The sequence below is a fragment of the Hevea brasiliensis genome, chromosome 14, assembly GCF_030052815.1.
Source record: "Hevea brasiliensis isolate MT/VB/25A 57/8 chromosome 14, ASM3005281v1, whole genome shotgun sequence".
NCBI lineage: Eukaryota > Viridiplantae > Streptophyta > Magnoliopsida > Malpighiales > Euphorbiaceae > Hevea > Hevea brasiliensis.
The window spans coordinates 23,143,646-23,171,150 of NC_079506.1; the positions used below are offsets into that span (position 1 = coordinate 23,143,646).

At 27.6% G+C, this 27,505-nt stretch overlaps 1 protein-coding gene across 1 annotated transcript; it reads left to right on the forward strand.

Annotated features, from left to right (window-relative positions):
- Positions 1-26,359, forward strand: LOC131172914 (nucleobase-ascorbate transporter 6-like). Its single transcript, XM_058134456.1, has 16 exons — positions 1-310; positions 1,185-1,288; positions 1,375-1,557; positions 5,206-5,306; positions 13,889-13,964; positions 15,130-15,189; positions 17,040-17,224; positions 18,847-18,949; positions 19,074-19,160; positions 20,180-20,269; positions 20,610-20,668; positions 22,010-22,102; positions 22,259-22,407; positions 25,144-25,242; positions 25,749-25,906; positions 25,997-26,359. Exons 1-16 carry the CDS (start codon positions 1-3, stop codon positions 26,261-26,263), a joined length of 2,124 nt encoding a protein of 707 aa, XP_057990439.1. The 3' UTR covers positions 26,264-26,359.
- The last annotated feature ends 1,146 nt before the right edge of the window (positions 26,360-27,505 follow it).

The following is a 27,505-nucleotide window of genomic DNA, read 5'->3' on the forward strand; positions in this document are numbered from 1 at the left end:
ATGGCTGCCCTCATTGCCAGCATACGCCATCATTTTACTTGTTCTTCTCCTCCCCAACATATCCCAAACTGTTCTTTTTTCCATGATCATGATGTCCTTACATTCCCTTGTTCTTCTACATGCCAACATAAATGTCCATCACCGCCGCCACCTGTTGAAACCGAAGAGAAGATCAAGGAAAAACCATCCCTCAAGGTACGGAAGCGGACCAAAGAAGAGATAATTAAGGAGACTACAAAAGAAAATCGAGAAAAACAGCCTACGGTGAAGTCCAGGCTCCCTGAAATAGACGAGGAAGATCCATCTTGGAGTAATTTTTCTCTCTCATTCATACCTAGTCAAATAGTTTCTCTATGTTCTATAATAAAATGAAGACGCAGGTTATATATGCAGCATTATTAATTACAGTGTAGAATAGCAATGGATTGAGTAATCTGGCGTAATTGAATCTTAATAGAATAAATTGCAGTAATATATAATTGGATTAAGAATAAGTTTGAATTTTGTCCGCTTAATATAAGAATTGCTGAAGTTACATCAAATTAATTACATGACTTATTGACATGTTTAATATAAATAAGAAAACCATTAAATTTTGTTTTTCAATTGATTATTTGTTCTTTAAAAGTGTGTTTCATATCAGTTATTTATTAGATAATGTAGATATATCATAACAATTAACACTCATGATAATCTGATCACAATACTATCATCAACATCTTTTAAACTTTATTTGGACAGTCCTATTGTATCAAATATCAATGCAATTTAATGGTGGTGGGAAAGAAAATGAATAAATAAAATTATTTTATTTGAACAAATATCTAATGATCTTGATATGTTATAGGTAAGAGTGTGTGTGATTCTTAGAGTCCCGAATCAAACTAAAAACTGCACCAAACTAAACTTATTTTATCATTTTAACTCGATTATAAAATCATCTTATGATTTTTATTATGATAATTTAGGTATGACTTTTCATGTAAACAATTGCATAAAATTGTTTCAATACCAAAACATGAAATGAAACCATTTTAAACCAAACAAAATTGAAAAAAGAAATTGTAATTATTTTTAAAAATAGGGATAAATTATGAAAAAAAAAATTATTGACAAAATTGAAAAAAGTGAAAATATTTGACATTTTTTACCTTAAGCACGGAAAATGGCTCATATGAATGCAGGTGATCTAAGTCTTTATATCACAGCACTTCAGCATAGCCTAGTGATAACTTGGACTTCTATGATCAGTCCCTACATGCTAGCGGCGGTGATGGGTGGTGGAAATGTAAGAAAGTAATGATGTCTTGAAATTACTTAATTAATTAATTAATTACTTATTTCTCTTTGTCTTTGATTTTAAAAATTAATCAGGTGGGGAAGGCCGAGGCAATCCAGAGTTCGCTCTTTACAGCAGCCATAAGCACAATCTTGCAGTACAAATGGGGTTCTCAGTTTCCTGTGATGATGAAAACATCCGACAGCTTCATAAGCACTGCCATCTCCATTGCTATATCAACTAACAATAAATATAGTGCCACACTTCTTCCACGTCAGGTTAGTTAATTGCCTCATTTCGTCAATGCTTGCTATCTATATCCTATACTCTCTTAAGTTTAAATTGTCAATAATTTGATTAAAATTGAGCAATGTTGAAATCAACACATCCCAACTGACCAGTTCACTATATATATATATATATATATATATATATATATATATATATAATCCTAAATAATAAACATGGATCCATTGCTTGTAGGGCAATGAATTCAGAATTTTCAAACAAATTCATGCACATTCATGTTTCAAAATAGTTATCCAAAACCCTAAAGCATTCCACTCACTATCTATCAAATTTCACAACAAAATCAAGGAAGAAAAATGGCAATAGGCCTATTCAGGGTTTATAGAAAAAGCATTCAGAAAGAGTGAGAGAGAGAGAGAGATGTAGTATGTGAAGCTCAACTTCTGGTGAGAAGTAAAAAGTGATTGAGGGTTCAATCGTAGTCACCTCAAGCTCATTAGGTTCAAGTGATTGAGGTGAAATTACTGAATCGCAATCAAGAGATAGAAAACAGTAAGGAACGCAGAAATTTAATCGTAGGAGGGATCAATTAAAATGTATAATTTATTGATCATTTCTTTAGGTGTTGATTGAATAGATTGCTTAATTATTGATAACGATAATTATGCAATGATTAAGAATTGCTATATAGCTATAAATATAGTGACAAAATTAAATATTTTAACTTTTTAAATAAAATTAACTTGCTAAAAATTAAATGGAATTGATATAAATTCAAAAATACAATGAATGTTAATATTATGAATTACTAAACATAGTGGTATAAAATTAAAAAGTTTGTACAATTTATCTCAAATCTAAAATTTTCAAAACAATCAAGAATAACAAATTCAATTAAAATTATAAATTAAATAAAATAAATGACATGGTTCACTACAACAAAAGTTAGAATTAGCAGCAAAAAATTTTGCAGCGACATTAATTTTATTACTATAAAGTTAACATATAACATCAACATGAATAATTATTGTTAATGGTATATAAAAAAGATATAACAGTAATTATTATTCATTATTATTATCATTAATAAATTTTTAGTAGTAATAATTATTACTGTCGATAACTTTTTTTTACAACAACCATAATTTTATTGTAAAATACCTACAGTCATAATTTTTTAGCAGCAACATGCAGCAATTCATATATTACTGCAAAAAGTATAAAATTTGCTGTCATAAGTTTGTGTCATAAGTTTGTGACAGTAATATAAGAATTGTTGCATGTTACTGCCAAAAAATTATAATTATAAGTATTTTATAATAAAATTATGATTGCTGCAAAAAAAAAAAATATTGGCAGCAATAATTATTGCTATCAAAACTTCATCAATGATAATAACAATGAATAACAATTGCTACTAAATCTTTTTTATGTACCATTAGCAGCAACTGTTCATATTGCTGCTGTACATTAATTTTATAGTAGTAAAATTAATGTTATTGCAAAATTTTTGCTACTAATTCTAATATTTATTGTAGCGGTTGCAACTTCTAATATTATGAAAAAAAATTTTTTTCTAATCAAAGTATGAAAAGATTTTAATAAAATACAGATTCCAACAATAATAATGAGATTATGAAAAGAAAATTACTAAAATTTTAAATTAATAAAAAAAAATAATGAGAAACTATGTTAGACTTCATTTTGATAACTTTTAACACTTGAGCAGTCTAGTTCCCCCAAAAAAATTGATAGGAGTAATAAAAAATATTACTTATTTACAAAGTTACCATTATACCATCTAAAAACCTTAAATTTTCAAGAGGTCTAATGCTTCCCCATCTAATGTTTGTCTATCCTTGGATAGAAGGGGAAAGGGAAAGATAGGTAGGGGGTAAAATTAGGGTTTTCAAAATAAAATGAGGGCGAAGGTTAGAGGCGATAAGAATGGCAATGGGTGGGTCGAAAGTAGGGATCGTTTCTCTTGCCCCTGCTCCACAGTAGATCGGGATCAGGGTCAGGGTCAGGGTAGGAACTTTCTCACTAGAAAGTAGAGCAGGGCTCTTGCAACAATTTTATTTTTATTTCAATTTGTCATTATGAAATATAAATTTATTTATGAAAAAAATTATAAATTAAAAATATAAATTTAAATATAATCTTAATATTATACATATATTTTTTGTTAAAATTATAATATTTAAATATATAATAAATACATAAAAGTAAATTATTTTTAATAATAATAATAATATTATTATTATTATTATCACCGGGTTACAGGATCAGGATGGGAATACTTCTTTCCATTACTGCACGCACAATATACTCGAATTTGAGATAAATCGAATCGAATTCAAGAAAAATTGCTATTTTTAAAAGGTGAGTTTTTTTTTTTTTTTTTTTTTTCAATTGCTAAGAGAGGATTGTTGCAAGTTAAATTAAGAAGATGCATAAAATGGTAGGCTTACAAATCCTTCATTAATTCTTCATTAATTAACAATGCATTGATGATAGATCACATCATTAATTCAAAGTTTATTATTTATAAATTAATAAAAAGATGACAACTCTATTGTTACTTTTTTTTTTTAAATTAGTACATAATCGTGATAATGGTACCGATAAGTGTTGGGTGTAACTACAAGTTTTATTGTGCTCTTAAAAAGAGAATTTATATTTATTTTTAAGAGAATGCATTACTGAGAAGGATAATCGCATTCTAAAAAAATTAATCTTATGTAGGCCTTAAAACAGGCATATTAAATATTTTAGTAAATAAAAAAAAACAAATACTGATTAAATATTATTAGTAATACACAAATAAACATAAATATAAAGATCAAGTGTGACAGTTGTTTTATGTTTTCCTATGAATAAAAGGTAAATTATAATTTAATTTTTAAAATTTGATAAAATTTATGACTTAATTTATATATTTTTAAAACCAAGAAATTAAATTCTTAAAATTTGACAAAACTTATCACTTAGTCTATGCCTGTTAGAATTTTATTAAGTTACCGATAATTTTAACAAAAATAATAAAAATGCCTTTAACTTTATTTTCAATCTAAAAATAATTTAGTATCTAAGATTTTATTTTCTTAATAATTTAGTCCCTAAGATTTTATTTTATTAACAATTTAGTCCTTTGTATTTTTAAAGTGTGGTTCCCATTAAATTAAAAATTTTAAATTTAAATTACTAAAATATGGATTAATTACTTTGAGGTCTCTAAAATTTTGCTTTATTATAAAATCATCCATATATTTTATAAATTGATCCTTAAATATTGTAACTATTTATAAATAAACCCTTATAATTTTATAAAATTCTATTTATTTTATTATATATATATATTGTATTATTACTATTATAAATAAAAAAATATGACTCTGGATACAAATTGTTATTAAAATAAAATTTTAAGGATTAAATTGTTTTTAAATTAAAAATAAAGTTAAAAGCATTTTGATATTTTTTACTAAATTTAATAAAAAATTAATTGTAATTTTAATGGTATGAACTAACTTATTTAAGAAGGGCTAGGTTTCCTCAAAGCTCCTTAGGTTTAATATTTTTTTTTTCTAAAATAGGTTTTTATTTATTTTTACTTTTTCAGTGGCTGTGCTAACATGGTCTTTTTGTATACTTTTGTGGGTGGCTTTTTACATTAGAGGTTTAAACTATCCATGAGACGCATACAAGGAGCAAGTATTATTGCGTCCTTACTCCAAATCATCATTGGTTTCTCTGGTGCGACGGTGCTCTTTGCAAGGTACAATAATATATATATATATATATATATATATATAATATTTCTAAAGAAATGTCACAAATATTTTTTCGTTAATAACTCTTTTTTATATTTTCTTATAATAATTATTATTTAATTTTTTTATTTTTTTAATTATCAATATTATTTATAATTTTACCTTAAAATTTACTATTTAAATTATTATTTTATTTAAAATTTAATTTTTAAAAATTAAAATCTTTTGCGATTAAATGTAATATTTAAAAATTATTTATATTATTATTTTTATAAATTTATTTATGCGAAAATATTATTTACCAAATGTCACACTCTATAATAATAATAATAATAATAATAGTTTAAAATAAAAAATAATTTAATAATAAAAAAAACAATAATAATAATAATAAAAGGTTAGTGATAGCCATTAATTTAAAAAAAATTAGCCATTAATTTATGATCTCATAATCAACTATCATATAATTTAATTACTTTAAATTATTATATATCTTTAATAAATATTTTTATTATATTATTATACTTTCTATCATTTTTATTATAAAATCTTTGTCAAAAAATTTAAGAGATAAAAAGTGTAATCTACATAAAAAATTATAAAAATAAAATATAGAGATTTGACTTATTTATAATTACTATGTATTAATTTTTATATTAATAATTTAATATTCTTTTTATTTCAATTTTCTATGATTAATATATGTATATATATAATAACCATAGGAATATTTCCAAGGAAATGCCATGTGACACTTTCCCGAAAAACTTGCCTCGTGTCACCTTCTATTAATAATTCTCTTTTATACTCTTTTATAATAATAATAATAATAATTATTATTTATTTATTTTATTTATATTTTAATTATCGATATTATTTATAATTCTATCTTAACTATTATGATTTAAATTATTATTTCTTTAAAATTTGATTTTTAAAAAATTAAAACATTTTGTGATTTAATATAATATTTAAAATTATTTATATTATTATTTTTATAAATTTATTTATGCAAAATATTATTTACCATATGTCACCCTCAATAATAATAATAATAATAGTTTGTAGTAAAAAATAATTTAACAACAACAATAATAATAATAATTATTATAATAAAAGGTTAGTGATGGCCATTAACTTAAAGAAAATTAGCTATTAATTTATAATTTCATAATCAATTATCATATAATTTAATTAACTTTAAATTATTTTATATCTTTGATAAATATTTTGATTATATTGGCATATTTTCTATTGTTTTTATTATAAAATCTTTATTAAAAATTTAAGAGATAAAAAGTATAGTCTATATAAAAAGTTATAAAAATAAAATATAGAGATTTGACTGATTTATAATTAGTATGTATTAATTTTTATGTTAATAATTTAATAATCTTTTTATTTCATTTTTCAATTATTATTATTATTATTATTATTATTATTATTATTATTATTATTATTATTATTATTATTATTATTATGACTATTGAATTGAAATAACAAAATAAATGAGAAATATTTTACTGTTATAAAAATTAAATTTAAATACTTTTGTTACTGTTTTTCAATTACATAATATTTAATTATAAAATTAAACTATTATTTAAATAGTTTTTATTTGTTTGTCTATATATAATATGCCATATGAGATATTTAATACATGTTAATTACTATTTTTTCACTGAGTATTTTCATTTCTCCTAAGTGCTCTCAAATCTTTTTTTGATTTATTCTATTTCTTTCAAAAGTTATTAATTATTCTATTTCTTTAAAAAGTTATTAGTTCTCATTCTCAAAATTTATTCATTTAAATATATTTAATTAATATTTATTTAATTACTGATTTTTTAAATAAATTTCTTATTTAATATTTCTTAAAATTTTTAATATTTTATTTCATTATAACTATATATCAAATGTAATTATAACTAATATTTTGATTATCCAAATTTCATTATCATTAATTTTTAATAGAAATATTTTTCAAATTTTAATTAAATATCTAAATTTTTATGCTTAAATTATCTCTCAACTATATTTTCATATAGAAGAAGAATTTCAAAAATAAAATACAAAAATGATTACATCGAAAATTTAACTACAAGTAAAGAAGATTAAAAAAAATAAAGTTATAATATTAAAATTATAAAATTTATCTTTTGAAAAATAGGACATGTTTTTAATATTTATTATATTAATAAAAAATAATGGCATTTTAAAATTTTAATTTTTATGAAATATATTTATCTTATATTATAAATTTATGTAAAACGATAACCATTTTTGTGAAAGAATTATTTTATAAAAAATATATCAGATTAATAAAAAAAATTACACATTATAAAAATTTAAAGATATAATATTGTTAAAGAATAATGTAATAAAATGTTATTTTTAATTAATAATAATGTTATACATTTTCATTATTATTAAAATTAAATAATTCAATTCATTATTAGTAATTTAATATATTTATTTAATATATTAATAATAAAAAATTATATTTATATATATTTTAAATAATATTATTTTCTCATTAATGTAATATATTTTCTATAATCTAGATACATAAATTATGAGATAAAATATAAAAATTTTATAAAATTTAAATTATTTTTGAAATAAAGTAATTTTATTACGTTTTAATCGAAATAATCATAAAAATTACTATTAATATATGTATAAAAAGAATTAAATAGGTATTTTAATTAATTACACTATAAATAAATCTAAAATTTATTATTATAACAGATTAAAATTTTTTTAAATTAAATTAAATAAATAAAAATTTTAGTTGAAAATTAATTTAATGATATTTAGAATGTAATTAAATATTAAATTAACAAATAAAATTATAAATTATCCATACATAGCACGGGCATCATGCAAGTATCTATATAAAATAAAGAGGTATTCTCAAGAAAATGATATGTGGCACTTTCTTTAAAAAGTTTGTCACGTATTACTTTTTATAAATACTTTTCTTTATACTAATTATTATTTTGGTTTTTTATTTTTTTTAATTATTATTATTATTATTATTATTATTTACAATACTACCTTAACATTTATGATTTAAATTATTATTTTTATTAAAATTTAATTTTTAAAAATTAAGACTTTCTGTAATTAAATGCAATGTTTAAAAACTATTTATATTATTTTATAAATACTAATTATTATTTAATTTTGTTTATTTCTATTTTAATTTTTATTATTATTTACAATATTACCTTTACATTTATGATTTAAATTATTATTTTTTTAAAATTAGATTTTTAAAAAATTAAGATCTTTTATAATTAAATGTAATATTTAAAATTTATTTATATTATTATTTTTATAAATTTATTTATGTAAAAATATTATTTGTCATATGTTATCCTTATTATTAATAATAATAATAATAATAATAGGTCATTGATAACTGTTAGTTTAAAAAAAATTAACTATTAATTTATGGTATCATAATCAATCATAAATATTCTCTTTTATACTAATTATTATTTAATTTTTTTATTTCTGTTTTAAGTATCATTGTTATTTATAATATTATCTTAACATTTAGTATTTTAATTATTTTGTAATATATAACTACTATTTAACACATAATAAATGACCATAACAAATAAAAAAATATTTTGCAATTACAAAATAAAATACAAAATTTTAAAAATCCAATGTGTAGGAGATACAATGCTAGGGGCTGATGATTTAGCAATATGCATATAAATAAATTTAAAGTAATAGAATTTAATTATTAATAAATGAAGTTCTACTTAATTTAACAATATGAAAAATAAAAAGACCTCAAGCCAACACAATTTTACAATAATAGTTATTTTTATAAATATATATAAATTTAATTACATATCAACTGCTTATATTTTATTACTCAAAACAAAAAAAAAAATTTAATATATATTAAAAAATGCTAAAAATGATTTCATTAAATCATGGTATATTATGTTGTACTGTAAGATAAATTGTAATGTATATGTTATAGTAAATTATAAAATTTTATGATCATATTTAACTTTTATTATTTAGTAATTAATTATGATTATATTTTCATATATAATCTAAGTAATTTTTTTTTTTTATGTATAAACAGAATTCTATTAGTTTAATTAAAATTAAAAAAAAAATATAACCAAAAAGAAAAGGCTCCACAGAAGTTTCTATTTACAAAAAGAATTGATTTGAAGAATAAAGTCTTTTTTTTCAGATTGTACAAATTATAAAAAAAAAAAAATAATATTGAAAACAATAGACATTTACATTGAAACAAAAATTTTAAATTTTTGAAAGTTTAAAATTATTTATTTATTTTTTTATATAGAATTTTGTTTTGCATGCTTTGAAATTTATAAAAATAAAATTTTTATTCTCTTTAAATATTAACAAAATATTAGAGTAATTATTATATTATAATAATATAAAAGTAATTATTAGAGATCAACTGCTTATAATAAATTTTATTTTTAAATTAAAAATTATAATATAATTTCTTATATAGTTAAAATCATTTGAGAATCGAATAATAATGTTAAAATTTTAATTTATATTATTAATATTAGTTAATATTTATAAAGATATTTTTCTCCATTCATAAATTCATCCTCTCATTTGCACATAATGAAACGTGTATCACAAAAAAGTATTGACATTCAATTAAACCTTTGAAAATAAGCAAAATCTATTCCAAGACTTTAAAATTAAGTAAGACTTAATCTAAAGTCTTAGTGATAAATAAAGCAAACATAGCTTTAGTGAAAGAAAATATCTGAAAAAGTTGAAAAAAAATATATATAGAATATAAATGCTAATCTAAATAGGAATTAATTTTAAAGTCCTAATCTAAATAAGAATAAAGTTTCAACTAACCTAAATTAACTAAGAACACAGATAAAACTTTTTGGGAAAATATAGTCTCTAAATAGAGCCAGGAATCCTTGCAAAATTGGAAAATCACAAGTCTACAGGTATGGTCGCATGCATCATATAGCCAAACTTTGTGTTTTTAGGCTAGCACGTGACTTGGACGTGTACCATTCTATGCATGTGTGATTTGGCTCATTTTCTCTCAAAAACTGTCAAGGATTTAGTGATTTCAACACCAAAACCGTGCCACACTTAGCCAATAAGATGGACTAAGTCAGCCTCCACTTTGTTAGCCCAACAAGTAGACTAACAAGAGTGATAAAAGTCACTTCAGGAAGCCAAGCACACAAAAGGAACAAAGGAGGAGAATTTGGCAAAAGGGAAAATTGTATTGCTCTTGAAGTAATATTTTACAAGGCTTTTGTGTACAAGTTGCAATACATTTGAAAATATGGAATGTGAATGCAAATGAGTTGCCTAAGTCCCTATTTATAGGCTTCTCCACCTCTTCAACATGTGGTGGAGAAGGCACCTCCAAAAGGGATGGAAAGGATTCAATTTCTTCCACCTCCATAGTTTGGATAGTAAGGATGAAGTCTCCTTGAAAGATTTGCACCTCTTTAGTTAGATATTTTCATGGCAACTTGCATGGAGAATTCTAAAGTTTCATAGAGGGTACTCAAAGTCACCTTCTTAGAAGTTTTAATTCCTTAGGAGTTACTTAAAGGTACCTTCCTAGAAGTTTCAATTCCTTAATGGCTATTCGAAGTCATCTCGTGGAAGCTTCCTTAGAGGTGTGAAGAAAAGGCTAGACAATTCTGGGACTTTCCACACAAGTCTCCTAATTGTTAGCATATTCTAGGCCTTTTTGGAGAGTTCCAGCCAATTCTGTCGCAACTGTTCACCTAGTTGGCCCATAGGTGCTCTTATGCTACCAACCATGCTAGCCACATGCACTGCTTGCTCCATGCAGCACGTGTCTTTCCTCCATGCCTGCAAGACTTGTGCCTAACTTTGCTAGCCAGTAGTTTCGCGAAGAAAATTTTGGATCCTATGGGAGTTTGGGGTTAATGTGTTACAAAACACATGGCTTGTGCTGGATTCTTCTTCTTATTATTTTTTTTAATGCCCTTATGCACTTACACTTATTAAAAACTCGACCTCAAGTTAGTCCAAACAATAAATGCACAAGGTTCTCCCATATCATTTTCCTCTACTTACAATAAATTTGGTCTCAAATTTTAAAGTGTATGAGAATTAGAATCTTTAGTGGAAGATCACGCCATACTACATTCATCAATGGTATCAACAAGATTAGCTTGAACAAAATTGAATTGATAAATTTCACATCTTTCTTGGCCTCCATAAACTCACTTGGATAATAAAATCAATAAAAACACTAGGAAAGTTATTAGAGAAAATTTCAATCTTCATTGGACCTTCTATGGCTTGATGTTCTTCTTTCCCCATAACACTATATTCAAACCCTTCATTGTCCACCATAGCAAAAGGCATTTCAAAATTCTCAAATTCAAATCCAAGATGATCCCTTTATTTTATAAAGCCTTTTGATGGATTGTCTTCAATCTTTTGCGAGAGCATCAACCTTCTTACTCATCTTGCTCTACCTCTTCTTCATTATCCTCTCTATTTGGTCCACAATAAATTTCATCATCATTATCATGTTTTTCAATGATGACGATGGCTTTTCTCTTTGGACATTCATTAGACCTGTGCCCTATCTCATTGCTTGTAGCATTTTTTACGAGCAGGTTTTGCATATGGATATTATTGGTTTTGGAAGGATTAGGAGTTGTACCTTATTGCTTCTACCCTTTGGATTTTTGTTGTTCACCTTTTCCATGCTGGCACTGTTTGAGCTTGATTTTCCTTATGCAACTTCCTTTTCTTTTTTCTAATTCCCTATGGTTGTCATCTCCACTATACTTTTGATAGGGATCATTGTAAGTTCTTTCTTTCATCACCATTTCAACTTTTAAGGCTAAGTTCCTAGCCTCTTGAATACTCAACACCATTTGGATGCCAATTTGTCATGTATAGAAGGCTTCAAACCCCTAAAATATCTTGCAACTTACTGATCATCACTTCTAGCCAAGTGATTCCTTATCACCAGCCTTAAAATCTTAGTTGTATACTCATTGACACTTAATGTTCCTTATGAGCAATTTTGATAAGTTTCAAAGAGAAATTGCTCATAATCAAGACATAGGAAACTTCCCCTTAACAATTGATGCATTCTCCTCCATGAAGCAATTGGATTGCTCCTTTCTTGCCTTCTAGTCTCCTTTAATTGATTCCACCATAAGGAAGCCCCTCCTTTCAATCTATACGCCACCAATATCATCTTTCATTCCTCCAAAATTTCTGCATATTCAAAGAAACGATCCACCCTGGTCAACCAATCAAGGAAACCTTCAATATCAAGGTCTCCACTAAAGGTAAGGATATCCATCTTCAACTTGAATTCATCATCTCGTCTATAATTTTGTTGGAGATTTTGGCCAACTCTCCCTTGTCCTTAGCATGGAACATACCTAAAATCCATCTCCTCTTCAACTTTTGTATCATGCTCTACCACGGTTATTCTTCTAGGATTAACAAAAATAGGATCAATTGCAGCTCCACTGGGATTAACCCCTTTGGCTTGAATGAGTTCTAGATTCCTATTTCCACCAATATTCAACTTGGTGTACAATGGCTCTTGAAACTCCTGATATTAGCAGCCCACATCTGTTCCTAATTGCTCCATAGCATTCTGCTATTCTTTGATCGTTCTCCAAATAGTGGGCAACCTCTTATCACTGTCATGAGGTTGATTGCCACTAATACTACCAATATTATCTTAATAAAGGTGAAGTCCCTGCTCTAATACCACCTAATGCGACGAATAGTACAGAAAAAAATCGACACACGATCAATCTCTTGAAAATAAATAAGATATAATCCAAGATCTTAAAATTAAACGAGACTTAATTCAAAGTCCACAGGATAAATAAAGCAAACAAACCTTTATTGAAAGAAAACATATGATAAAGCTGAACAAAACTTTAAAATACAAGATTACATGGGTATTTATAGAGTTTTAAATACTAATCTAAGTAGAAATTAATTTTTAAGTCCTAATCTAAATAGGAATAAAGTTTTAATTAACTTAAATTAACTAGAAAACAAAGATTTATAAAAATATATAAAAAAAAATGATAAAACAATCTAGGAAAATATAGTCTAGATAAAGCTAGAAATCCTTGCAAAACTGGAAAATCGTAGCTCTGTAGGTCTGGTCCCAAGCATCACACATCCATGCTATATGTTCTTGGGCTGGCATCGGCCTGGTCACGTACCATTTTATGCATGTGTGATTTTGTCCCCTTTTTCTCCTGAAAACACATTGTTTGTGTTAGATTTTTTTTAATGCCCTTATTAAATTTAACAATATTAGAATCATTTTCAAAATTGTAAAGTTTTGATTTTAAATTTTAATTGAAGTTAATTATAGAAAAAATTACAATTATTGTTGATATATAATAATAACTAATAAAATGCGATTTCCTTCTTAAATTATTAAATATTTTTTTATATAAAATTTTAAATCCTTGAAACACTTGGGCTTATATATCTTTTTTTTTTTTTTTTTTTTTTTTTTAAACTAAGAAGCTCTAATTTGGATTTCTATTGATGCCAGTCGTATTGCTATTGTCGCTTCTATTCCTCTTGTTACTGTCACCGGAGTTGGGTTGTATCAACGTGGATTCCCTCAGGTAATTAAGACGTATAAGCGGTCAAGTTTTGATAATCTATTCATGATTTGCATAATTCATAAGAATAAATGAATTGAATAGCATAATTCATAACACTTTATTTTCAGCACATTATAACTAATTTTTACAATTTAAAATTTCAGCGTTTATTTTTATTCAAAACTTAAAATTTACCTCTTTAGCATTTAATTTTTAGTTTTATTAAACTCCACCTGCCTTTATGCCTATATTATGAAAATCTTTTAGCACTTAAGACAACAAAATTTTAAAAATATGGTACTTTAATTCTATTATATATGAAATATTTAGGCACTTTGAATGAAACAGCCAAAGTGAAAAACAATTTTAAGAGGGACTCAGGAAATAGGGCTTGTTCACCTGTGGAAAACCATAATGGTTTTCTAGAAAAATTTTCCAAGAAAACTGGAAAACATAATTTTGTGTTTGCATGTGTCAGTTTTCCGAAATCTAACCAAGATTTGGAAACAATTTTTAGTTATTTTCGACTTCTTTATAACAAAATTTCTTTTTCTAAATGGAATATAATGACTTTCTTATCACCAAAATTATACTATAACTTTTCATAATTAAAATTAAATAATTATTTAGGAAAGTATTTATTTTCAATGATAACAATTTAATCATATTATTATAAAAAAACTTAGTTGGTTCAGACATTTTTGAGCTCCTCAAATCTCAGTACACTATGTAAAGTTACTTTGTTGTTAATTTGATTCATTCATGGTGGATACACTTTGTCAATATTTGCCATTGACAAAGTACATTTGCTGCATAACATTCATTATATCATTAGACAAATTCTCAAAATCCTATTTCATACCCATTTCGTACCTTTTTTTTTATTTAACAGTGACTATGGTTTAAATAAAATGTTTTTTTTTTCGTGAAAATTTTTGTGCAGAATAAATTTATTATTGACTTAAGACATAACATATAAGATGAGATCCATATATAAAATAGACGAAACTCACAAATTTATTTATTAAGTTTAAGTAAAATTTTCTGTCAACTTATTTGTTAACTAGTTGCCATATGGGTGGATAGTTTTCGTTGAAATTGCACGTTCTATTGTTGCATTTTCCTCCATTAGAGTATTAAATTATGCACGATATGACGTTTATTTTGATTGGTTTAATGTTTGTAGTTGAAGAAGTGTATTGAAATTGGACTCCCAGCAATATTTATTGTGATTTTCTCAACCCAGGTGAGTGACATGACTATGGAAACTTTTTCCAGGTCTTCTTGTGTGTAGCTAAAATAATAGATGACATGATTATCATTTTTTTCAAGTTCTCTTATATCTTCCTAGCATAATAGGAAAAATTATGCAATGAAACTAATGTACGTACAATAATTTTATTATAACCGTTGATTGTGATGGGTCTCACGTGAGTTTCACCATGATCAATGACTATGATTAAACCGTTATATGTAAAACAGTTGCACCAAATAAAAGTTCACATAACAGGGAACAACTTTTAACCTGACACCCAATTTTACATTCAATTAACTCATTTGAGTTTAATATAATCAATTTGAATTTGATCTAAAATGTAAATAAATAAAATTTATATTTATGTTTTAAAAAATAATATTTTGACCTAAAGATAATATAAAATTCATAAATTGATTAGAGATTGAATTAAAATTTTTTCTATATATTGTACCAAAAAATATATTTTTTCATAGGGCAATTTATCCATCTTAAAAAAAAACCTGCAACGACCCTGATAGAAAATAATCCGAACCGATCAATTTTCCATCTTTTACTAGCATGTGATTTGTCATAATCAGATGGTAATGAAAATTTGATGTGCATTACTGCTCAGTGCCTATGATATTACAAATGTTGATGTATAAATTAACCTCTAGGGTGTAAATGAATCTAACCAGGTTGAGTTTTAAAGAATTCAAATTTAGTTCATCAAAATTTTTTTGAACTTCAGTCAAGCACAAAATTAATTTGTGTCAAACTCAAGCTGAATATCTATAAATTCAAGCTTGACTAGTTTAGAAAACCAGCTCTGAACAAGTCAAGCCAAACCAAAATTTTTATCAAATTGACTCTAGAGCAATTTACGAATAATTCAACTCATTTACAGAGTGAGATTTAGAAATATAAAGTTTAAACTACATGCTTTTTTTTAGCTCTCATATAAAAAAAATTTTAATTTTTGTAAAAAATTAAATTTAAATTACAAATAATTATATTTAATAATACATTTTATATATTATATTGATTATATCATAATTTTAAATAATATATTATTTTTAAAATATTCATAAATAAAATAATAAATATTCATAATATAATGAAAAATAATAGTTAATATAAATATTTTTATAAACAAACCTGTTCATAAGCCTACTTAATGAGTATACTCTCAAGTCGACTCGTGAGCCTGCAAACGAGCTGATTCATGAGCCTTAACGAGCCGAACACTATAAAACTTGTGCTCGGCTCTTTTATTAAACGAGCCTAAAAAAATTGTGTTTGAGCTCGAATTATTTTCTAAACCAGCGAAACTAAGCCGAGCTTTTATTGAGCCGAACCTCGAGCAGCTTGCGAGCTATTTGATTCATTTATACCCCTATTGATTTTTAAATTTTATTTAAAAAAAAAAGTTTAATAACACGTCAACTTTAAAAATGAATTCCCATCTCACCAACGAATATTATAATTTAATAAACTTAAAAAAATTGAATAAATAAATTAATCCCCACCTTTACCAAAGAAGTCTATTGATACTTTTAACTAGTTCAATTTTTCCTTTATTTTTTTTTAAAAAAAAGTTAATATCACTTCAATTTTAATATTGACTAGGATTATAAGATTTATTTTACTCCACTTTTTTAATTTTACATTTTAAAGGTCATGCTACCATTAGATATTTCGGGTGAAGGTTAAGAATTAAAATATATTTTCCTATGATATATATCCCTTACTCTTAAATTTATTATTATATATTATATTTTGAGAAGAAGTTTTCATTTTTTGAAAAAAAAAAATAAATACCTAATATTTGTTAGTTTATTTTTCTTGTTTGCAATCAGGTGTTTTCCCGTTTTTGGAAATCAGAAAATAGCATTGCTAGGCGATTTGCAGTCACATTATCGGTGGCATTTATATGGACTATTTCAGAAATTGTGACTGCTTCTGGCACATTCGATAATGCTTCTCAAGAAAAACAAGCCAACTGTCGTACTGATCGTTCTGGACTCATTGCAGCTGCACCTTGGTGAGTTTAGTTCTACCAATTCAATCCACTGAATTAGTCGCATTATCGTTTTCTTAACCTCAGTATATATTATTTCATGTTACAGGCTAGAATCTATCCCTGAAAATTAAATTTTTTGAATTAATTACATCATTCTGTGATTGAAAAAAAAATTATTTAATGATATAATATTTTAGATTTAATAAAAAAAATTCAAAATTTTCCATAATTTTTATAATTATATCCCATCATTTTAATTTTAGTGATTTTGTTTAGTTTTAAAAATTACTTACAATAATTTTGTCTATTTAATCAAAATGGCTAAATTTTAAAAAATAATAATTTTTTTTTTAATGTTTTAATTGTCCCGTTTTTCTTTTCTTCTCCCCCTACTTCTTATTCCTCCTTCCCTCTTACCAACCCCCAACCCCTCCTTTGACCTCTATCTTTCTTTTCCTATCAGTCATTGTTATCTTAACAAGAGACTATTGGCATCAATAACAGCTAGATCGCCATCTTGCTATGTAATGTGTAATTGGTGTAACATGTGTATTATTATTGGATTTTATGTTAATTTTTCTAGGAGGCTGGTAGGCGTATGATCTTGAGTTTGTCAGTAGAGAGAGGGTTTGAGTTTTTACAATGTGAGACTGTCGTAAAACCTTCTAATCTGGTTTAGTGTTGCTTTTTTAGGAATGACAATTGTTTTTAAATTCAATTTGATTTGCTCAAATTCGATCAAATTTTTTTTTTTTTAATTTGATACTGTGTAAGGTGGGGAAACGAAGAGAAAGTCATAACCTACCTTGCATAATAATTTTTTTATTAAAATATAATATGCTTTTATAGATTGTATAAAATATTATAATTTTAACAATAAAATATAGGTATATTATTAAAATTATATTTAAAATTTATATTTCTAATTTATAATTTATTTTTTAATAAATAAATTTATTATATTATATAATAATAAATTAAAATAAAAAAAATAAAAAGAAAAATCCATGCGGGGAAATCTGCCCTGCCTGCCTCCCCAATGGGAAAGTCCTACCTCGACTCTAAATTCTTGTGGGGCAAGGACGGGGACCGATCCCTGTCTCTAACCCACCCTTTTATCATTTCTGGCTTTTTCATAACATTACTATGATATTTTGGTATTAACGTCATTAAATTTGAGGAAAGGAGTCGTCATTCGAATAATAATTAAGATAAAATTCATTAGAATGGACGTTAGTAACTTAATTTGAATAATACAATTATTTAGTTCACATAACTTTAAATATATAAACTATTTAATTTTTATAATTTAAATAATTCAACTATTTTGTCTCTTTTGACTAACTCGACTAATAAAAAATTACTTTAAAATAACAATAGGAACTAAACAGTACATAAACAAAAAATTACACTAAATTTATATTTTTCAAAATAAAAAAAAATTAAATAATTAATTTTATTAAAATATAGAGACTAAATAATAATTTTTCCGATTAACAAATCTTCTTCTGTTACAATTTAATTTGTTGGTCTACCCAATTTGTACACGCGCAACCTGCGTCTAGTCTCATCCCATCTGGTGACAGAGAATTGAATCGGTAAAACTTTCAGTATATACTAATATCTTACTTCAATATATGCAGGATAAATATACAATTGATCCATCCATTTCAATGGGGAAATCCCACTTTTGAAGTTCGTGATGCTTTTTTAATGATGGTCGCTTCTATTGTTGCTACCATAGAGGTTTGATTTTTCTTCATTTATAACTAAATATGATTGGTATTTAATGATTTTGAACCCGCGCCACTTTGTGCTTAGCTCCTTTATTTTACTTTCCCCTCCCATTGATACGACTATGTTTATGCAGTCTATTGCTACATTTTCTGCCGCAGCAAGACATAGCAAAGACGTTCGTGCATCCCCTCCTACACCCGATCATTCAACTGCTAAGAAGGTATCATGCTTATCTCACATAATCGTGGGTCATTTTGAATTTTTATTTTATTATTAAATTTAGATTTTTTTTTTTTAAATGACATTGAAATTTCATAAGATTATGAGGGATTACAAGGGGAGGCTAAAAAGGCAAGTCCAAAATAAAAAATATCACCCAGAAACTCAAAAGCCATGGTAATGAACCCGGCCCATAAAAAACAGCAGAGATGTCAGAGAGAAATCTGCAGAAACCAGTCAGTCCCAGACTTCTCCACTGACGCTATACCGTACAGTCACTGGCTGACCTTCACAAGCAGCCCAAAGGCAAAACTCACTCCACCAACAACACTACACAGCACAACTGAAGCAAAACACAAGCCTAGACATGGCTAAACCAAAGAATATCAACAGAAGGAAACCCATAAACACAAAGAGCACTTTAAGAGTCGAATCATTCCCCCCTCTGTCGCCTAAGGAGAAAATGAACCCTTAATGGTTTGAGCTTCCGATGCTGAGCCACCTAGCGAGGAGAGCAGAGCCGACATCAACTGGGATGTTGGATGACACAGACACCTACCACCATCAGCTTTTCAATCCCCACCAGTTACCATCCTCGGCTAAACAGGCCACCGCTACTCAGATCTAGCCATGGCAAACCCCCAACCAAATCCTTCATTCAAAACCTCTGCATGCTTGCCCTAAGATCTGGCAAACAAGACAAACAAAGCAAAACTGTGGACAACCAAACTGGAAAAAGGAGATGGAAAACCTTTACCAAGCCAGACTAATCTACTTGTGTGTTGTTGATTTGATCGTTTGAAATTGTGGGTTTATCCAAATTAACTAATGAATCGTTATAGAAAGGATTTCATGTTAAAAATATTAATTTTTTTTTAAAAAAAATTAATTTTATTCATTTAATTTTTAATTTAAAATTTAAATTAATTAAATCAATCTAAACATGTGAATTTTGGATCAATTTTCTAATTGGCTTGCCAATTTCATCCCATTTTATTAATAAGACTTTGTTTTCTGCAGTGCGATCATGAAAATTCTTATCGCTCAAAAGGATTAGAGAGTGCCCTGCCCATTGTGCCTTTTGTACTGCGTAATGCAATCGGGTTTCAGGTAACAAATAATGCACATCTTTTAGAATAGTATGTTCATATGGTATGGGGTAAATTCTTCTAAAAAATAAATTAAAAATAATAATAATAATAAAAGAATAAATTACTCTTTATTATCTCATGTATAGATATTTTTTAATACACCCAAACTTGCTTTGTTGCTTTTTTATCTACATTACGTGTTTATTAGTAATGAAAATTAGGGTATGATTTGTGTATTAAAGATTCTATAAATGGCTGGTTTCATAGAAATTTATATACTAATTATAAGACCTTTCATCTACCATTATCGTTGTTTCTGGATTCTGCATCACTTCTTATTAACTTTTATGGATTTCCAGGGAATTGGAACTTTTATTGATGCAGTGTTTGGTATGGGACTTGGCTCCATTGCTTCAACGTAATGACTAAACTTTGAATATCCAGAATAAATAGCTCCTCTGATCTTTACTTTATTATAATTTGGTGTTTCACAACCAACCTTTATGATTTAACACTTTCACAATCTCAATTTTATAACTTTGCATGGCATATTTTGGGAAAACAAGAGGAAATAGAAATGTGTATATATGAATTTTTCTTGCCTATTCACCAAAGACCGTGAGTCACGGTATTATCATACATCTTATATCTTTGATAAATCAAATTTAAATAAAATTTTTCATATATGTATATTGTATTTATTTTGGAAAAACAAGTTTATACTCATCGATCAATTTATAGATACACATATATACGTGTAGCTTGTGTGTTATAAATGACTTATCTGTTTAGAGTTAAAGTTGAAATATTTTTTTTAAAATATTACAATTTAAATAACTATTTTACAGTTTTGAGATTTTAAAGTTGAAATAACTATATTGGTATTTATTTTATCTTGTCTCAGTTGATGAAGCTTATAGTTGCGCTGCTTCTGAGCTTTTGGCTTGTTTTTATCTAATTCATATACTTAAACAATGCTGCAAATTAAGAGAGGAAGATAAAAGAGTTGGATAATATTATGAACCAAGACCCTCCCATCCTTCCTCATCCCCCATCCTCTTCTATCTATTTTGAAAACTTTCCATATGATATAGACTTGTTTATCTATGGAAACTCTTCTCAAAATCTTGGCATATTACTGAAGTGTTCACTCCTTACAGACTAAATAGACAGCGTAGAAAGTTTGGTTATGTTACTCTGTGACCACAAGAGCCTTCAACCTTCCCTTGAATACCTTAATAATCTCAGGGTCGATACTTGCAAATTGTAGGGTTTTCATCATCGTCACTAAGTAACAGAAAGCAACATCTACATCCTAGACATTATAGCTCAAGACAAACTTTTTCTCACAACAAGGTTTCATGGTCATCATCATAGAGGTGGTAATCATCAATGACATGACTTCCACAAAGCAGAACAAACAGAGTCTCATAGCAAGGTTCGATCAGATAGAGTTTCTCACAAAGTCAACCCAGCCATAAACCCACAAGCTAAATTAGGTTGTGGCATGAACAAAAAAGGTAAAGAGAACAAAATCCATCAGTCTTACAGTCAACAAGCAAAGTTGTCTCGCCATCAACAAATAAAGTTGACACCCTTGGTTTGTGTCCTGAGTTACCTAGAAAATTGTACATAACTAGAGGATCCTTTGAAGCACTGTTCGACAATTTGGAATGGCTTCAGCGTAGCATGGTTAGCATTCTCAAAAACCCTGCCCAAGCTTTCAAGCATTAGCAAGCAGGTGTGCATTTTATTTCAGCCTCTTCCTTGCGCGGCATCGTGATGTTGCCAATGTTCCTTTCTCTAAAAGATTGGAAGCTTTTACCTCCCCCTTGAGTAATTGGCTTTCAAGGTGGTTCTCCTCTGTTCTCTCTTGGGAGAAGAACTTTACCCCCTCAAATCGATTTGCATGGGTTCAATGCCATGAAATACCGCTTCATTTTTGGTATCCCAATTTTTTTGTTTGGCTCAATAACTTCTGTGGCTTTTTCATCTCTCTCGATAACAGCACCTCCAAGAAGCTGAAGTTAAACGTGGCAAGGATTCTAGTTTCGAGATCTAATCTAAAGTTTATTCACAAGATTATGGCAATGAAAATTGGCAGTATCAAGTATCATATCACCTTAATTGAAACAGTGCAGCAAGGCATTCCTCATGGCAAGGAATCTCAATCCTCTGCCACCTACAGTTACAACATCATCTTCCCTTCTCTCCTCGTCATCCAAATCCTTTCCACGTGCCTAATCTGGACATCTGCATGAACTACTTTATCCCCCTCTCCCAGTTGATCTGCAATCACACCTCAAGCTACTCTGTCTCCAATGATTGACGATGCTTCCCCCCTTTTAGAGCTCTTCATTCTAGATCAAATGGAAGACATACAGCCATCTTCTCCTATTTGCATCAAGCCACTCGGTGTCTCTTTTCTCAAGAACCGTTTAGTGTAGAATCTTAACAATTGGTCAATGGAAGACATTAGCTCACATCTCTGTCCTCCTTTGAATCCAGTGTTGTTACTAGAAAAAGGGGCATGCATCATCACTCCTAGGCTTGAGCTAGAAGTGGGCCCTATTTTAGATGTTGATCCAGAACCCTTAATCAACAGCCAATTCTTTCATTCGACCCATATTCATCTAGCTATCTCTTCTTATCGCGCAAAATCTCACAAATGCGCGAATCGTTAACAAGTAATAAAGTGATGAGTAAAGTATTGTTTCAATGAGAATTATATTGAACACTAAACTACATAGCAATTATAATTATCTAGACGATCAAAATTTAGACATATGATGAAATAAAAAATAATTATTACTAAAGGCAAAATATTAACTAATTAACTAAACTGAATATTTATGAATAAAAGCATTTCAGAACTAGGGGTTCATACTTTAATTAACTACAATTCAATCTAATTTTTTTAATAAATGGGAAATTATCACTTTAAAGGAAATTAATTCTAACTTATCTTAAATCCTCTCTCAAGGTACTCAAGTTATATTTTAATTAATCCAAATTCTATTTTCGTGGTATTTGAATCAATTAAAACTCATTAAGTTTCTTGATTAATTGTTAGATCTATATAGAATTTCAGCCTATCTCTAGATCAAGAACCCTAGGTTCAAAATCTTATTCATCTAATATTAATTTTCCAACTTTCAATTCTTCAATTAATATATAAAATTAATACTAAGTGGATACTAACAAATACTAAGTGGATACTAATACATTGCATGCATTAAAAATATAAGAAATCGAATCAAAACTAAAATTCCAATTTATTGAATAAAATTAAACTAAATCTATAATTAAATTGAAAGTGCTACATCCCCAATCTTATAATAAAAGAAACTACTCAGTCATGGTGAGTTTTACAATCAAGTTTATAAAATAATAAAGAAAAGACATGAGAAGAAATTGAACGAAAGAACCCAAATGGAAAATTACAGCCTTGGACTTTTGGAACTTCAGTTGGAACTTCCTCTAAAAATCTTACAAATCCCTCTCTCCTCTTGCCTTTCTCAAAGCTAGTTTTTGCTTTCTTGAAAGTAAAAAGGTTAATCCCTCTCAAACTCTAACTTATAGTATTTATATTAGTGAAAAACCCTTATTTCAAAGTTCTAAAAGCCTTAGAAAACCTCTGAGAACAACCAAGAATCGTGGAAGGTCAAATTGGATTTTTTTTATCATCGAAAATAGCACGGGCCATGTAATTTGGGTTAATTTACACAGCCCTACCCCGTGTAGGGCTCTGGGACTTGAATTCTGAAGTTTCTTGCGCTTAGGTGATAACATGGGCCATATTATTTTCACACGGGCCATGTATTTTTACGTATACAGGCCGTGTTATTTTTACACAGGGCATGTAATCTTACATCTCAGGAACATGGGCCGTATTATGTTCTGGGACCTTTTACACTGCTTTTTCACATTCCGACACTTTTCCAATCACCTTTATACCTTTCCGGGCCATCTATACACACCTAATAAAGGCTAAAAATCATGGGATGAGATCAAATTAAAACAAAAATTAAAAGATAACTAAATATGCTAGAAATAAACATGAAAGTAACTAAATACTAATAAAAGGAAATGAATATGCTTCCTAAATGGCTACATGAATCACTTCTCTTCCTTTGAGCAAGCCTAGCCTTCTTCTGTTATCCTTGGCAACAAGTTGAAGCCGTCTCGCCTTCTCAAGCAAAGATGTAAGTGTAGATTTGTTTCAAATTTGTTCTATTTTTTTGCCAAAGCTCTCTCGAGGTGGAAGGAAAAAGTTAAGAAGTCCTTAGACCATCCGATAGCGATATTAAAAAGATGAACAAGTTCCACAGAAAATCGTTTCACTTGCAAAACTCATTGGACATTTGCCTTGAAGCATGGCCAAAGTCATTGTTGGCAAAAAATTGGGCCTCGTTAGGTGGTGATGCAATATTTCCTAAAGCAGATTAAGGGTGACATGAATCTACTTCAAGGCAGTTACCAATAGCAATTCTTTCGGGATATTATAGCTTTGTTTTCTTCGGTTCTCTGTTGCTCATGGCAATCCCTCTCTTTCTCAAAGCAATCTCTTCTTTTCCTTCTCTTTTTTGGCTTGCTACAGCTTGGTTTCTCGGTATCTCAGGATGTGTTCTTTCTTTCACCTTTAATTTGCTTGTGGCTCCTAATTAGCATCTTCGTTGTTCTTTGTTCTAGAATCTTTATTCTTCTTTTGTTTGTTCTTGTTCCATTGTTCCTTTTTCAGTGTTGTTTTTCTTTTACCAGTTCTCTAGCTTTTAATAAAATCTTTTGCTTATAAAAAAAAAAAAAAATTGTTGCAAATAGGAAAACTTGCGGTTTCTTCTAATATTACTGTATATTAATTTAGTTTGTTCACTCAATGCCTGATCTAATGAGATCATATAACATCTTTAACAGGAAAACTTGCGGTTATTCTCGCTTCTATACCCTTGCCAATTGTTGCAGTTCTGTATATTGTATTCTTTCCCTATGTGGGTATGTATCCTAACCTTTATATATATGTTTTAGTGACTCTCTCTATATATATACTCTCTCTATATATACATATATTAAAATTCTATAAAAAAAAAAAATATTTTCTTTTAAGAAATGTTACTCACTAAACCGGTAATATGTAGCATGAATTAACCACTCTAATTTTATATTAATGATTCATTAATTACTAAGGATGAATTGTGTGCCTATAAATCAGTACACATTGCGACAAAACTTATTTAGATCTATGGATTTAAGACACATATATGTGAATCTCACTTATTTTATAATTTATTTTATAAGTAAGTTTCACTCATATGTTTTTGTTTTGGATCAACATGTACTAGATCTAAGTAAAAATTTTCCCTAAACATTGTAAGCACTCTTGCATCGATCTAACATCTAAGTTGATGACATTCTGCATTTGCTTTTTATTAATTAGTATTCGTCATATTTTATACTTAGTTAATGGACTTTTTGAGTGAGACTCATTTGTGGGTTAACAGTTTCAACTGGCCTTGAAGATATCAATTACTGCGATTTGAATAGATTCAGGCCAAGGTTCATTCTAGGGTTTGCTCTCTTTGCGGGTGTCTCCATCAATAACCACGACAGTGCATATGACGTATTTTCTGGTCAACCCCTTCCTAATAACTCCTCCTGGGTGAGTATGCATGCTTCAAACAGATGTAGCTGCTTGTAGGGACTCGGAACACTAATGAAACTGTTCCATTTTATTTTTCGTGGCTTTCAGTTCAATGACTTATTGCAAGTGATTGCCTCATCCCCACCAACAATTGCAAGTGTATTAGCCATCATTTTTGACGTTTTGATGGCTAAACCCTCCATAGAAGAAGGGAAAAAGGCTGAAGAACCACCGAAGAAGCCAGACAAGGAGCCGAAAATGGATGCGGTGGAGGTGGTGCAATTGAGACCTCTAGCAGATGATTTGAAGTCTTTAATTGATAAAAATCATTCAGCGGGTTCTCTCTTTGCGAAACTGTTCTCACAAAAACATTGATACACTTGAGTGTATTCATTATTCAGTATATTAATAATTCACTTTTTTTTTTTGAATGTTAATATTTCACTTTGTTAAAGAGTGATTGTTGCGTGATTTACATTTAGCTAATAAATAATTATCATGTATTAATTATAATTGATATAGACTCGCTTATACTCGGCATTCACTTGTTTGATTTGGTGCAATACTCAGCAATTATGTATTCATTCTGTTTTAATTCTGCTGTAGACACCGGAAAGGCTTAAGAGGGTGGAAATTCATTCAAACTAGGGGTGAGCACTATTCAATTTGAATCGAATAATCCGGACTGAACCGTCTTAATTCGGTAATTCAATTCGATTTTTAAGATAATTCGATTTGGTTTGGTTTTAGAGAGAAGAATTGGTTGAACTAAACCAAACTGAATTACTTTATTGATTTTTAAATTGATTTATTTTTATAGAAAATTTATGATTTATATGTAATTATATATATATATATATTGTTTAATTTCATTTATTAATTGTTATTAGGTTCGAACTAATGTCAAAATCAGACTATATAACTTGAAAATTAAGTCTAAATTAAATGTGTTAATTCATATCAAATAATATTAATGAGTCGTGTTATGTCGAATTAACCCAATACGATTTAATATTAATCATCTTATTATATAGCCCGTATAATAAAAAAATCATATTTGTGGTTAGATTTTGACATGATTTATTAATTGTGTCGTATTCATATCGACAATAATTATATTTGTGTTTGTATTCATGTCAACACAACACAAAATGAACACGAGCCACCGACCCGAATAGCCACCTATCGAACAGTATAACGAACTTTATAGCTTATACGTGTGTAAATTGATCTAACTCTGTTGGTTCTTGTTGTTTGAAATGATATTTTATCCTAGTCGGTCCAATATTTTTTCCCTTTATAAAAAAAAATACATATCATTTATTCAACAATGGTTAGTTCAGCTGGCCAGTTGGTAAAGATAGAAGTCCCTCTTCTATTTTTATTAACCATGGTTCAACTTCATTGGAAACCATGAGATTATTTATTCTAAATATATGAGGTTGATACGAAGGAGTGTACTCTCAAGACATTTAGGGAGAGGACTTAATTTCCGTACACAAATAAAAAAAAAGTGACATTCAATTAATAAAATAGCCATACATCTACCATTAAGAATATTGATACCGACAAATTATGATATAACCCTACGACATAAGAAAAATCTCCGAAAACCTA

Bases quoted from the DNA above. Each gene is read 5' to 3' on its own strand.
- LOC131172914 (XM_058134456.1), top strand. From the start codon at position 1: ATGGCTGCCCTCATTGCCAGCATACGCCATCATTTTACTTGTTCTTCT. The intron at 18,950-19,073 runs GTTTGATTTTTC...ATGTTTATGCAG, and splicing joins CTATTGTTGCTACCATAGAG to TCTATTGCTACATTTTCTGC. The intron at 25,243-25,748 runs GTATGTATCCTA...GTGGGTTAACAG, and splicing joins TGTATTCTTTCCCTATGTGG to TTTCAACTGGCCTTGAAGAT.